This window comes from Salvelinus sp. IW2-2015, unplaced genomic scaffold (assembly GCF_002910315.2).
Source record: "Salvelinus sp. IW2-2015 unplaced genomic scaffold, ASM291031v2 Un_scaffold1266, whole genome shotgun sequence".
NCBI classification, from domain to species: Eukaryota; Metazoa; Chordata; class Actinopteri; order Salmoniformes; family Salmonidae; genus Salvelinus; species Salvelinus sp. IW2-2015.
In genome coordinates, this window is record NW_019942808.1 from 348,808 (window position 1) to 361,912 (window position 13,105).

The following is a 13,105-nucleotide window of genomic DNA, read 5'->3' on the forward strand; positions in this document are numbered from 1 at the left end:
AGCCCTGCTCAGCCCTCGGGGCATCCTGATTATCCCTGCCACTCGGTGCGTGAAGGCTAATCAATACAAGGCCAGTCGCTGCACTCTGCTCCACTTATGCCTGTCTGTCTAACGCTAGTGGAGGGAGACCTGTCTCTGAAGAAGGAGCATTCATATTTAAAATGGGGTCTGTCCCAAATGTCGCAACACCATGGTTTTGCTGCTGCAAATAAGCACCACATATGCAGGCAGGCCTCTCCGCTTAGCCGGGGGCTGCAGCAGGCTCTCGCTTAGCCGGGGGGCTGCAGCAGGCTCTCGCTTAGCCGGGGGGCTGCAGCAGGCTCTCCGCTTAGCATGGACATCTGCGGTTATGAAATAACTTTTTTTTCAATGGGTTTCACAGCTTTTATTTATTTTTTAATTCAATGCAAATGAAGGCCTTATAGTTTTTATGATGTGTGGGGGTAGCTCGTATCTAGGCTAGATGGCCCAATAATGTTCTATGCTGCACACAGATCAGAGGTCAGTTAAAATGTGTTGTACCTCCAGGGGTGAGTGTGTGCTGTGTTGCCAGGGGCGGGTGGCTTAACCCCCTCATTTGATGAATGACCCAGCCAAGCCCCAGACATCCGTTTTTTGTCGTAATCTTATCATCCCCCCCCCCCCCCCCTCTCTCCTCAGTAACCATCCCTCTCCGCCTCCTCTCAGTAACCATCCCTCTCTCCTCTCAGATACGAGTAAACATGACAACCATAAACACGGCCAACATCAACTTCAATGGGACCCAAAGAGCCTGGAGATCCGACCCTGGCTGTGGAGAGGCTGCTGGAGCCCTTGGTACACAGGTCGGAATCATTTTAACAATATATCAGGGATGCAAACTTTGGCCATATTCGCCGTTATGATCTGAAAATGGGTAATCCACGTGAATCGCGTAGATTCTGTTTAAAAAAAAATAAATAAAAAATGTATGTGTTGGGGTGTCTGACAAAGAGTGTATCGCCCATTGAGCTATTAAAGAGGTGCGAACCGATCTCCTTGTGTGATCACTATCTTCACTCTCCCTCAATGAATGACATGAGCACAGAACGCAGCCCCGATTGGTTCGTTGGCAGATATGTCATAAGAATGAGTGCTTCGTTGAATATCACGRGTGACAGATGTGAGCAAAACCRTATGGTATCACCAGACTACTCGGCGAGGGGATTATTGGCCTGACAAACCCCTCTGACAATAGGCACATTGTCTCCCTTTTAGGGCCCTCGCCAGCTAGCATCCCCCGACACAAACATTTTAACAATACACGCATTTTGATAGAGCAATACATGCATGTGTTTTCATAGAATACATACATTTTGACGGAGCAATGCATTTTGATATATGATGACGTCAGTCAGAAATGCTGTAGGACTACTGGTAGCCTGTATTTTATTTTATTGAATTCATTAATTWAATTTTTTAGAACTGTTTGTCATGCATTCATGATGGGTTTTGATTGGTTCATTGGTATCTAGCTCTAAAAGCTTGAACAAGCACTAGCTACTATGATTGTTTTTAGTCTGGAATCATTTGGCTAGCTATGACTAGACTATTTCTATATCTTTAGCTGTAGTCTCAGTGACTTTCAGAAGCAGTGTTGTGCATCTCGCCCTCGAGACATTTGACCTCTCGTCCTGCTCCTAAAGGTCACGACCCTGGTGAACTCCAGCAACAAGGGGCCGTCCAATAAGAAAAAGGGTCGCTCTAAGAAGGCCCATGTATTGGCTGCCTCGGTGGAGACGGCTACCATGAACTTCCTGGATAAAGGAGAGAAGATCGCCAAAGAGAGCCAGTTCCTCAAAGACGAGCTCACTGCTGCCGTGGAGGATGTCCGAAAGCAAGGTACTGTTAATCTACTACTGGCCTTGAAACCCTTTTTATGGATGAATAGGCCTGTATGTCATACACATAAATGGCTACAAGTCAGGTAGAGTTTGTACATAGACTTACGCAAAACGGTTTCATTTATTTAACTAGGCAAGTCGGTTAAGAACAAATTCTTATTTTTCAATTGCGGCCTACCAGGGAACATTGGGTTAACTGCCTTGTTCAGGGGCAGAACGACAGATTTTTACCTTGTCAGCTCGGGGATTTGATCTTGCAACCTTTCGGTTACTAGTCCAACGCTCTAACCACTAGGCTAACTGCCGCCCCAAATGCTTCACGAGAAGCATAGGCCAGTGTTTTCCCCAACCCTGGTCCCCCAGTACCCCTCAACAGTACAGTTTTTTGTTGTTGTAGCCGTTGACACAAACATCTCATTCAACTCATTGAGGGCTTGATGATTAGTTGACACGTTGAACCAGGTGTTCTTGTCCATGGTTAAGAAGATGCGTACTGTTTAGGAGACCAGGGTTTGGAACCACTGGCATAGGTCAACCACAAACCGGTGGTTGTTTTTGTGCCAAGTTTCTTTTCAGTTTTTCTATCTGTTATTAGGCTCTACCACACTGCCCCCCCCCCTGTTATCAAACCTATTAGTTAAAAACATGTTGTTTTTGTGCATCTCTGACATATATCATATGATTTGCCTAATGGGTAATTTGGCTTTGTGTTTCTGCCGCTTGACTTCAAGGAAACATATTTATTCAGTTGGTGCCCTATGATTCCTCTCCTGAGTTTATTCAAACTGCTTCCATGGATTGAACCACTGCTTCCCTTCCTGTCATTGTATTTTGCCCTGCAGTCTTTCATTCTCTTACCCTGTATGTGGCGAAGAGGGAATGTCAACCTTTTTCTGAATAAAAAAAAATGGGGCTTATGTGGCAGGCTTGCAATTCTACTTATTTCTCCATGGAGCCGAGATGATAGATCTTTTTGTTGTTACAGTTTTAAAGCTAATTTCTTTCAATTCTAGACATTTTTCCCATGCAGTGGAGAAAAGTTTTTTTGTTGTTGCAGTTTTAAAAACCGACCAAGGTTTTCAATTTGCTGAAAAATCCCTGTTAGCTCAGTCGAGAGGGCTGCGTAGAGGCTTGCAGTCTTATGCATCATCACCCCAATCTTTTAACTCTGTTGTTAAATCTCATTACTCCGAGTAGCTGCAGTGTGATTTCCCTCTCGGTCCCTGTTGGTGGGTGGAGAGGAGTCAGGTTAATGGAGAGGTTTAACCCTGTCAAGATGCTCAGCTCCTCATTTCTCAATCGCTTGTTTTGCCATGAATGTTTTAAAAAGCCTGTTGATATTGATGACTATTGAACGAGACAATGTGGTGTAGGCAGGAGATCTCACCCACTATCTGCCGTGTCGGGGTGCCCTCTCTGCCGTGTCGGGGTGCCCTCTCTGCCGTGTCGGGGTGCCCTCTCTGCCGTGTCGGGGTGCCCTCTCTGCCGTGTCGGGGTGCCCTCTCTGCCGTGTCGGGGTGCCCTCTCTGCCGTGTCGGGGTGCCCTCTCTGCCGTGTCGGGGTGCCCTCTCTGCCGTGTCGGGGTGCCTTCTCGGCCGCCCGCCGTCCTTGATCACTGGTGTAGCCCACAAACCTCACGTTGAACACAACTGTTCTAACTATTGAGTTCCATGCGTCCGTAAGTATAGGTCTGATTTCATGTTTTTCAGGAGGGGAGGTGGCTACATGTTTTACACAAAATACATTACTGTGTTGTCACTATTGTCAACATAAGCACAACCCAAACAGGCAGTCTAGTGATTTTATGTTCTTAGCTGCTGAGTTGCGTGTGGCTATTTACTCTCGCCACGATATCAGCATTATGTGGTATAACAATGGCATCGGGCGGATGCATAACGATCAGCATTATGTGGTATAACAATGGCGTCGGGCGGATGCATAACGATCTCGCCCGTTGTCACACTTTCCACCGGTCCGGAATACACACTTGGTTGCCTGTATCATTTGGCTGCCCAGAGGTGGAACGCAGCAAGACACAGACATAGCAGTCTAATTAGCAATTGAATGTTATTTTTTTTTCTTCATTATTGTTGCAAACATTGGCTAAGCTGTGCAGGAGGCGGCAGGAGGCGGCAGGAGGCGGCAGGAGGCGGCAGAGTTTTGGCATTGGGGGTTCAGATGATTATTTCACCAGTCAGGGTTCTGCAGTAGCTGTTTTCAAAGTTTTCTTGCCTTTTTTAAATTAAAATTATATATATTTTTTTCTTTCTCATAGCTGTTAAATGAATCGCACAGTGAAAGAATTGAATCCTATAGCCTATCCCACCTCGTGCTGTAACACTGCCTGGCCTGGGGCTGTGCACACGTGAAGGTGCTAAATTAAAGATATTTTTTTTGGGGGGGGGAGTGCTACACACAGGTGTGACTTGAAAGGACAAGCATTTCGCTACACTCGCATTAACATCTGCTAACCATGTATATGTGACAAATAAAATTTGATTTGATTTTAGACAGTCCACCGAAGTGAGACTTTTGTCCATGTGTTTCTTGGTCTATTTACATGGGTCTGTTTACAAGCTAGGGTTCTTCAATGTCTTGAGTTTCAACCGCTAGGGAACAGAAGATAACGAGGCTATTAGTCTGACTCAACTAAGTCTGACTCGACCTCCGACACCATCGTGAATCGAGTCGCCGTTACCGTGGTAACCTCCCGCCCTTAACGGGGCAGGGTGAACTTCTCATCTGATATTTTGGTTTAAGAGATACGGGTTACAAATTTAAAACAATATACCACATTACTACTTATTAGTAATACATCCATTGTTTTAGAAACATTACTAAGCATGCACATCCGTCTAAATTTTTTTTATATATAGATATAGATATAGTGGTCCCGTGTGGCTCAGTTGGTAGAGCATGGCGCTTGCAACGCCAGGGTTGTGGGTTCATTCCCCACGGGGGGACCAGGATGAATATGTATGAACTTTCCAATTTGTAAGTCGCTCTGGATAAGAGCGTCTGCTAAATGACTTAAATGTAAATGTAATATAGAGATTTTTTTACCTGCCACAGTGGCTGGTGGACCAAAATGTACATTTTATGCCCTGCAAGTAGTTATTTTTTTCAGGAACTAAGTTATGGCAGCAACTAAAAAAATGCTGACATCACACAATGCTGTTTTTTTTTTTCTCTCAAGTGTAGGGACTGTGTCCTGCTTGTGTAGGGACCTAATGAAATCCATTCCATGTTTTCTCTCAAGTGTAGGGACTGTGTCCTGCTTGTGTAGGGCCTAATGAAATCCATTCCATGTTTTCTCTCAAGTGTAGGGACTGTGTCCTGCTTGTGTAGGGACCTAATGAAATCCATTCCATGTTTTCTCTCAAGTGTAGGGACTGTGTCCTGCTTGTGTAGGGCCTAATGAAATCCATTCCATGTTTTCTCTCAAGTGTTAGGGACTGTGTCCTGCTTGTTGTAGGGCCTATGAAATCCATTCCATGTTTTCTCTCAAGTGTAGGGACTGTGTTCTGCTTGTGTAGGGCCCTATGAAATCCATTCCATGTTTTCTCTCAAGTGTAGGGACTGTGTTCTGCTTGTGTTAGGGCCCTATGAAATCCATTCCATGTTTTCTCTCAAGTGTAGGGACTTGTGTCCTGCTTGTGTAGGACCTAATGAAATCCATTCCATGTTTTCTCTCAAGTGTAGGGACTGTGTCCTGCTTGTGTAGGACCTAATGAAATCCATTCCATGTTTTCTCTCAAGTGTAGGGACTGTGTCCTGCTTGTGTAGGGACCTAATGAAATCCATTCCATGTTTTCTCTCAAGTGTAGGGACTGTTTCCTGCTTGTGTAGGGACCTAATGAAATCCATTCCATGTTTTCTCTCAAGTGTAGGGACTGTGTCCCTGCTTGTGTAGGGACCTAATGAAATCCATTCCATGTTTTTTCTCAAGTGTAGGGACTGTCCTGCTTGTGTAGGGCCCTATGAAATCCATTCCATGTTTCTCTCAGTGTATTACTGTGTCCTGCTTGTGTAGGGACCTAATGAAATCCATTCAAAATTTATATATTTTTAATTTTAAAATATTTCTTTATTCTGTTACAATTTATGCTAATTTMATCAGAAAGTGCCTAATGGGATTGAATAAAACGTCAACTATTTACTGAGATATAACAGTAAATTTGTAATGATGCGAAACATCGCATTACTTTTTTTTTATCAAGGCAAGTGCTTGAATAGTGCTTAATTTATAAATGGAAAAAAATAATGCAAGATTCTAGGAAGCAATAGGCAAAACCTACTACCCTACCTATACTTGTGTAACAAAACAATATTGCATTGTTTTTTTGTAAAATAAAGTGCTTTATTAGGTGTTTAAATTATAAATSGGTGGGGGGGGAGAAAAGATACATGCAAGAATCTAGGCAATAATGCAGCAATGGGCAAAACCTATAGAATGAGCTCCTAAGTTTCCCATCTATCACAGACATCTCCATTGAAGTACATGATTGTCCGCCATCTTTGTGTCGCGCTCGGCGAGTGCCTCTCGCTTGTCTGTGAGTAGATTTCTTGTATTTGCTGAAACTCCCTCCGTCACAGTCGACTGAGCTGACTGGGAAGTACATGTTAGGGCACTGCCACTTCTTCTGCAACTCCTGGGAATCCTCCCACTCAGGCCCCCTCCTGTAATCAGCAAGCTCTAAAGCTGGTGAGGGCTCCCTGGACACACACAGCTGATAGGCAATCCATTCTTCACTGAGCACTGTTGATGGGTTTCAGTTTGTGTGTGGGGGGGGGGGGGGGTGCTTCCAATCTGCTTGGCTGGAGCCTGCCTAGGATCGAACACCCTAGCCAGTCTGTCGACATCTCTGGCTGATGGTGTGTCCCAGTACTTTGACAACTTTGAAGGCCAAGTGAAAATGCGTCTATGAAGATGGTTAAAGCACCTCTCTCCAATCCCACCCCCCATCTTCTCAATAGCTTATCTGTCTGGCTTCTAAGTCTCTGTTCCGCTATCCGGGATGTTTTCTAGTCTCTGTTCCGCTATCCGGGATGTTTCTAGTCCTCTGTTCGCTATCCGGGATGTTTCTGTTCCTCGTGTTCGTCGCTATCCGGGATGTTTTTCCATGATGTTTCTCGCTATCCGGGATGTTTCTGTTCCGCTATCCGGGATGTTTCTGTTCCGCTATCCGGGATGTTTCTGTTCCGCTATCCGGGATTGTTTCTGTTCCGCTATCCGGGATGTTCTGTTCCGCTATCCGGATTTTCGTTCCGCTATCCGGGTGTTTCTGTTCCGCTATCCGGGATGTTTCTGTTCCCCTATCCGGGATGTTTGTTCTGTTCCGCTAATCCGGGATGTTTCTGTTTCCGCTATCCGGGATGTTCTGTTCCGCTATCCGGGATGTTTCTGTCTAGTTCCGCTATCCGGGATGTTTCTCTTCTCTGTTCCGCTATCCGGGATGTTTCTGGTCTCTGTTCCGCTTAATCCGGATGTTTCTGGTCTCTGTTCCGCTTCCGGATGTTTCTGGTCCTCTGGTTCCGCTATCCGATGTTCTGGTTCTGTTCCGCTATCCGATGTTTCTGTCTCTGTTCCGCTATCCGGGATGTTTCTAAGTTCGCCCAGACTGACTGTTGCCATGAAATGACGAGAGAGCATAGCAGAACTCCTGCATGGAAGGAGAGGTGGATGGAGGGAGAAAGAGGATTGTAATATGTCATCGATGATCTCATAAGTAATTTAAATGGCTATATTCTCCATCCTGCCTAGTGGGACCGAACTCACTCGGATTCTGTTTCAAATTTTATTTTATGCCTGCCACAATAGACAGTGTCAAAACTTGCCATTCAAATGAAATCCTAATGTTTCTGACAGCAGCGCTTCTCTTTCCAATCCGGACTCCCACTACCCCCCCCCCCCCCCCTCAAGTCCATCTGCTCGCCATGCTTTTGCTCCATTAGTGTATCTCTCTGCGCTTTAACTATGGCTAGTGTAACTATGGCATCCCTCTGCTGCCGTAACTATGGCTAGTGTATCTCTCTGCTGGCTTTAACTATGGCTAGTTGTAAACTATGTCCGAACATTCTTCTCTGCTGCCGTAACCTATGTCATCTCTCTGCTGCCGTAACTATGTCATCTCCCTGCTGCTTAACTTATGGCTAGTGTACTATGTCATCTTCCTGCTGCCGTAACTATGTCATCTCTCTGCTGCCGTAATATGTCATCTCTCTGCTGCTTTAACTAGTGGCCACTTTTTAGTGTAACTATGTCAATCTCTCTGCTAGTGTAACTATGTCATCTCATGCTTAGTGTTATGATCTCTCTGCTAGTGTAACTGATGTCAATCTCCCTCTGCTAGTGTAACTATGTCATCTCTCTGCTAGTGTACAACTATGTTCATCTTCTCTGCTAGTGTAATAGGTCATCTCCTCTTGCTAGTGTAACTATGTCACTTTCTCTGCTAGTGTAACTACTGTCCATCTCTCTGCTAGTGTATATGTCTATTCTCTCTGCTAGTGTAACTATGTCATCTCTCTGCTAGTGTAACTATGTCCATCTCTCTGCTAGTTAACTATGTCATCTCTCTGCTAGTGTAACTATGTCATCTCTCTGCTAGTGTAACTAGCTTCGCTGCATCTCTCTGCTAGTGGTAAACTATGTCATCTCTTCTGCTGCCGTAACTATGGCATCTCTCTGCTGCCGTAACCTTGGCAGTGTTATCGCTCTCCTCTTCTAAGCCTTACTGATAGTGCTTGTTGAAGTGCATTAATATGGAGTTGGTCCCTCCCTTTGCTGCTATCAGACTCCACTTTTCTGGGAAGCCTAGATGTTAGAACATTGCTGCAGAGACTTGCTTCCATTTAGCCACGCGCATTAGAGGTCGACCACTGATGTTGGGCGATAAGTCCTGGCTCATAGTTGGCGTTCCAATTCATCCCAAAGGTGTTCGATGGGGTTCAGGTCAGGGCTCTGTTCAGGTCAGGGCTCTGTGCAGGCCAGTCATGTTCTTCCACACCGATTTCGACAAACCATTTCTGTATGCACATCGCTTTGTGCACGGGGGCATTGTCATGCTGAAACAGGAAAGGGCCTTCCCCAAGCTGTTGACACAGCTGGAAGCACAGAATCGTCTAGAATGTCATTGTATGCTGTAGTGTAAATATTTCTCTTCACTGGAACTCAGGAGCCTAGTCCAAACCATGAAAAACAGCCCCAGACCATTATTCCTCCTCTACCAGACAGTTGGCACTACGGATTCGGGCAGGTAACGTCATCTTAGCGTCTGACAAACCCAGATCCAACTGCCCGGACTGCCAGATTGTGAAGTGTGATTCACTCGTTAGTGTGCGTTGTAGCCGTGGACAGACGATTTGTACGGCTTCAGCACTCGCGACCCTGTTCTGTCAGCTTGTGTGTCCTACCACTTTGCGGCTCGGCCGTTGTTGCTCCTAGACACTTCCAATTCACAAGAACAGCACTGAGTTGACCGGGTGGCTGCGCTAGCAGGGAAAACTATTATTGGAAAGGTGTGACATCCTATGACGGCGCCACATTGAAACTCATTCAGCTCTTCAGTAAGGCCAATGTTTGTCTATGGAGATTGCATGGCTGTGTGCTCTATTTTACACACTTGTCAGCAACGGGCGTGGCTGAAATGGTTGACTCCACTAAATTGAAGGGGTGTCCACATACTTTTGAAAGTAAAGTCTGACTGCGGTGGTTGATTAGTTAGCTGGCTAGGCTATCTAGCAGGCTAAAATAACAGCATAAACATCATTTTGATAACTGGTTAGATGGCGTTTATGTATTTCCCGACACGTTGGATTACTTTGAATGTAGCTGTAAGCTAGGTGTCGATAGCAGCTAGCTGACTCACACACAGTGCTAACCGAATGTTCACAGGCTGGTAGGGCTAACGTGTGTTGTCTTAAGTTCTACAGCCAATGTCTTTGACAAACAAACTCCGTCACTCACTGTGTGCGTTACTGATCTGGTTAAGGGGGGGGGGGGTCATGGGTAAGTTGTTGTGTTCTGAGGTGTCTGCTCGGGAGACAGTACTGCCAGCAGTGTTGTCAGTGTCTGGGAATGTAAGCCATTCCTCTGCTATTCTATTTGTGTACCAAATTGCACCCTATTCCCTGGGCTCTGGTCAACGGTAGTGCACTGTATAGGGAAAGGGTGCCATTTGAGCTGCACACTGTCATTGAACAGGAATTCAGCAGCTCTGCTTGTGGCAGGCCTGGCCTGACAGTTAGGACTATGCTACGCTTTTTTGCCCGAGCGTGGACAGACTGATAATGCTACCATTTGACTGGGCCTTAGCCCTCCCTCTCCCTACCACTCTTCTCTTCCCCTCTTCTCTTAGCCATGCATATAAAAAGCATTTTATACCCAGCTGTGGCTTTCCAGCTGTTTTTTAATAATGGGATGAAAATAAAGGCATATGTAATTGGTTGGATTGGGGGAAAGGATGAAGGGAGAGGGCGGGTGGGCTATGTCATGCATTTTAAAGATGTTTTTTTGCAACGTGTGTTAACTACTTAAAACCTGTTATGGCTGCAAGCCCGACGCCGGTACACCTATGACAACATCCAGCTCAAGTGCAGGGCGCGAAATTCAAAATCTATTTTTTTTTAAATATTTTACTTTCACACATTAACAAGTCCAATACAGCATTTGAAAGATAAACATCTTGTGAATCCAGCCAACATGTCCGATTTTTTAAATGTATTACAGCAAAAACACCACGTATATTTGTTAGCTCACCACCAAATACAAAAGAGGACAGACATTTTTCACAGCACCGGTAGCATGCAGGTAGCATGTACAAAGCCAACCTAACTAACCTAGAACTAACCTAAATAACCTAGAAAAAAACTACCTCAGATGACAGTCCTATAACATGTTACACAATAAATCTATGTTTTGTTCGAAAAATGTGCATATTTGAGCTATAAATCAGTTTTACATTACTGCTACCATCATAGCTACCATCATAGCTACAGTCAGAAATCGCACGGGAGTAGCCAGAGTAAATACAGACACCAACGTCAACTACCTAATTACTCATAAAACATTTCAGAAAAATATATGATGGATAACTAATAAGACAAAGATCTTATGAATACAGCCAATATTTCAGATTTTTTAAAAATGTTTAACAGTGAAAACACAATATCGTAATATTAGCTTACTACAATAGCTAACACACAGCAGCATTGATTCAAGACAAACGGTAGCGATAGCACAGTTCGACAGATATATGAAATCGCATCCCAATTTGGGTCCTCATCTTTGTTGATCTTCCATCAGAATGTTGTACAAGGGGTCCTTTCTTCAGAACCGTCTTTGTTTGGATCCAGAACGAACTATTTCCCTCTTGAATTAGCAAGCACACTGGCCGTGTGGCGCTAACCTCTCCTTCTTGAACAAATTCCTCCAAAGCATCACGTCTAAAGTCCCGAATAAATTTCAATAATATAATTAAACTATATTGAAAAAACATACTTTAGGATGATATTGTGACATGTATCAAAAAAATCGAAGCCGGAGATCATATTCACCTATAACGACGGTTTTCCAGGAGGCGATTCCAGGTCCAACTTCGCGCCTTCCAAAAAAAATTAATGGCGGACCTCTCACTCCAAGAGGTTGTATTCAATCCCAGAACGAGATAATCAAGTCATTTCTGCTCTCACTTCCGCATGACACCCAGGGGAAGGTGTATGACGTGTTTCTACAGTCCTAAGTGACATGCCCTTTTATAGACAAGCTCTTGAAGAGAGACATCGCTTTTGGAAATCTCACTTCCGGATAGGAAATGGGCTGTAAAAATAGTTCTGTTTCACTTAGAGAAATAATTCAAACGGTTTTAGAAACTAGAGAGTGTTTTCTATCCAATAGTAATAATAATATGCATATTGTATGAGCAAGAATTGAGTACGAGGCCGTTTGAAAATGGGCACCTCTTTCCAGTTACTCAATACGCCCCCTGCAGCCATAAGAAGTTAAAACAAAATATATATATATATATATCTCGGTTTGTTGGTTTTAGCTTTTAGAAGAGTTTGGGGGATTCCATCTTGTTTGCATGAATGTTCTATGGTCATTCACAACATCTCAGCTCTCGTCTCACAACGATCACACCCCCTCCCTGCCTGTTCTCTTCATTCATACCTTATGACTGATGCTTTTCAACATCTCAGCTCTCGTCGCTCTCTCGTCGCTCTCGCTCTCTCGCTCTCGTTCGCTCGCTCTCCGGCTTATTGTGTAATACATATTGTAATCATTTCATCGTTCAGTGAGCTGGCAGTTCACAATGGGTGTGGTGGAGAGAAAGCAGGACGAGGGATAACAGTATAATAAAGAATCTAGAATCACTATCTCCTCAAAATAGCCTTATTGATCTGATCCACGAAGGGCGGGGGACCACATGATTGAGAGTGGGGACTGATTTGCGTGTGGTCACAGGCTCTGTACCAAATGGCACCACATTCCCTATGAAGTGTACTACTTTTGACCCAGAGGCCTTATGGAGTAGTGCACTGCTTTTGACCTGAGCTCTGGTCACTATATTGGTTACGGGGTGCCATTTGGGACGGACACAGGCGACTTGGAACAGCGTCCAGGGCTGCTGGAGTCACATTGTTTTCAAAACCATTTTTGTGACCAGACCATTTCTAGGCAGTAAAGCAGTTAGGCCTAGACGAGGGCAACGAGAGGGGGGAAACATTTCCTCTGAAAAAAATGTAATTGTGGGAGCATTTCACTAAAGACTGGGTCTGACCCAAGCAATTTAATTATTTTAGCTGTCGTTATTGCAGTTAAGTGGTTTTAACATTTTACAGAATCCTATATGACTCATTTCCTCACCACTAACATTTTGGTATCTTTGCTCTCGCAGACAAATTATGAATTTATAAGAGTTGGTGTTATGGACTGAGGAGACGTAGTCTGGGGCCGGTTCCTACAAAGTAGGGGTTGTATGTTTTTTGTGGAACTGACAATAAGTAACATTTTATTCCAGGGATCCCTGACATCCGTAACATCTATAAAGAAACATTGAAGCACTGCCACAATGTGTAATATTTTAACACTTGCAGCAGAAACACAAACACCTTCCTCCGCTACTCTTTTGTCCATGTGAACCTACAATATGTCCAGTTTCACCGGGAAAGCTGTTAAGCACACTGTTTTACTAATGTGTTCATGAGTGTCTTTTATTAAATGTGTTTACTGCTTTTCATTA

At 44.4% G+C, this 13,105-nt stretch overlaps 1 protein-coding gene across 1 annotated transcript in view; it reads left to right on the forward strand.

Annotated features, from left to right (window-relative positions):
• The first annotated feature begins 756 nt into the window (after positions 1-756).
• LOC112070240 (catenin alpha-1) overlaps positions 757-13,105 on the forward strand; it is a 49,564-nt gene continuing 37,215 nt past the window's right edge. The window contains exons 1-2 of the mRNA XM_024137662.2: positions 757-816; positions 1,647-1,860. Coding sequence (XP_023993430.2) covers positions 757-816; positions 1,647-1,860 — 274 coding nt within the window. The remainder of the gene's footprint in view (positions 817-1,646; positions 1,861-13,105) is intronic.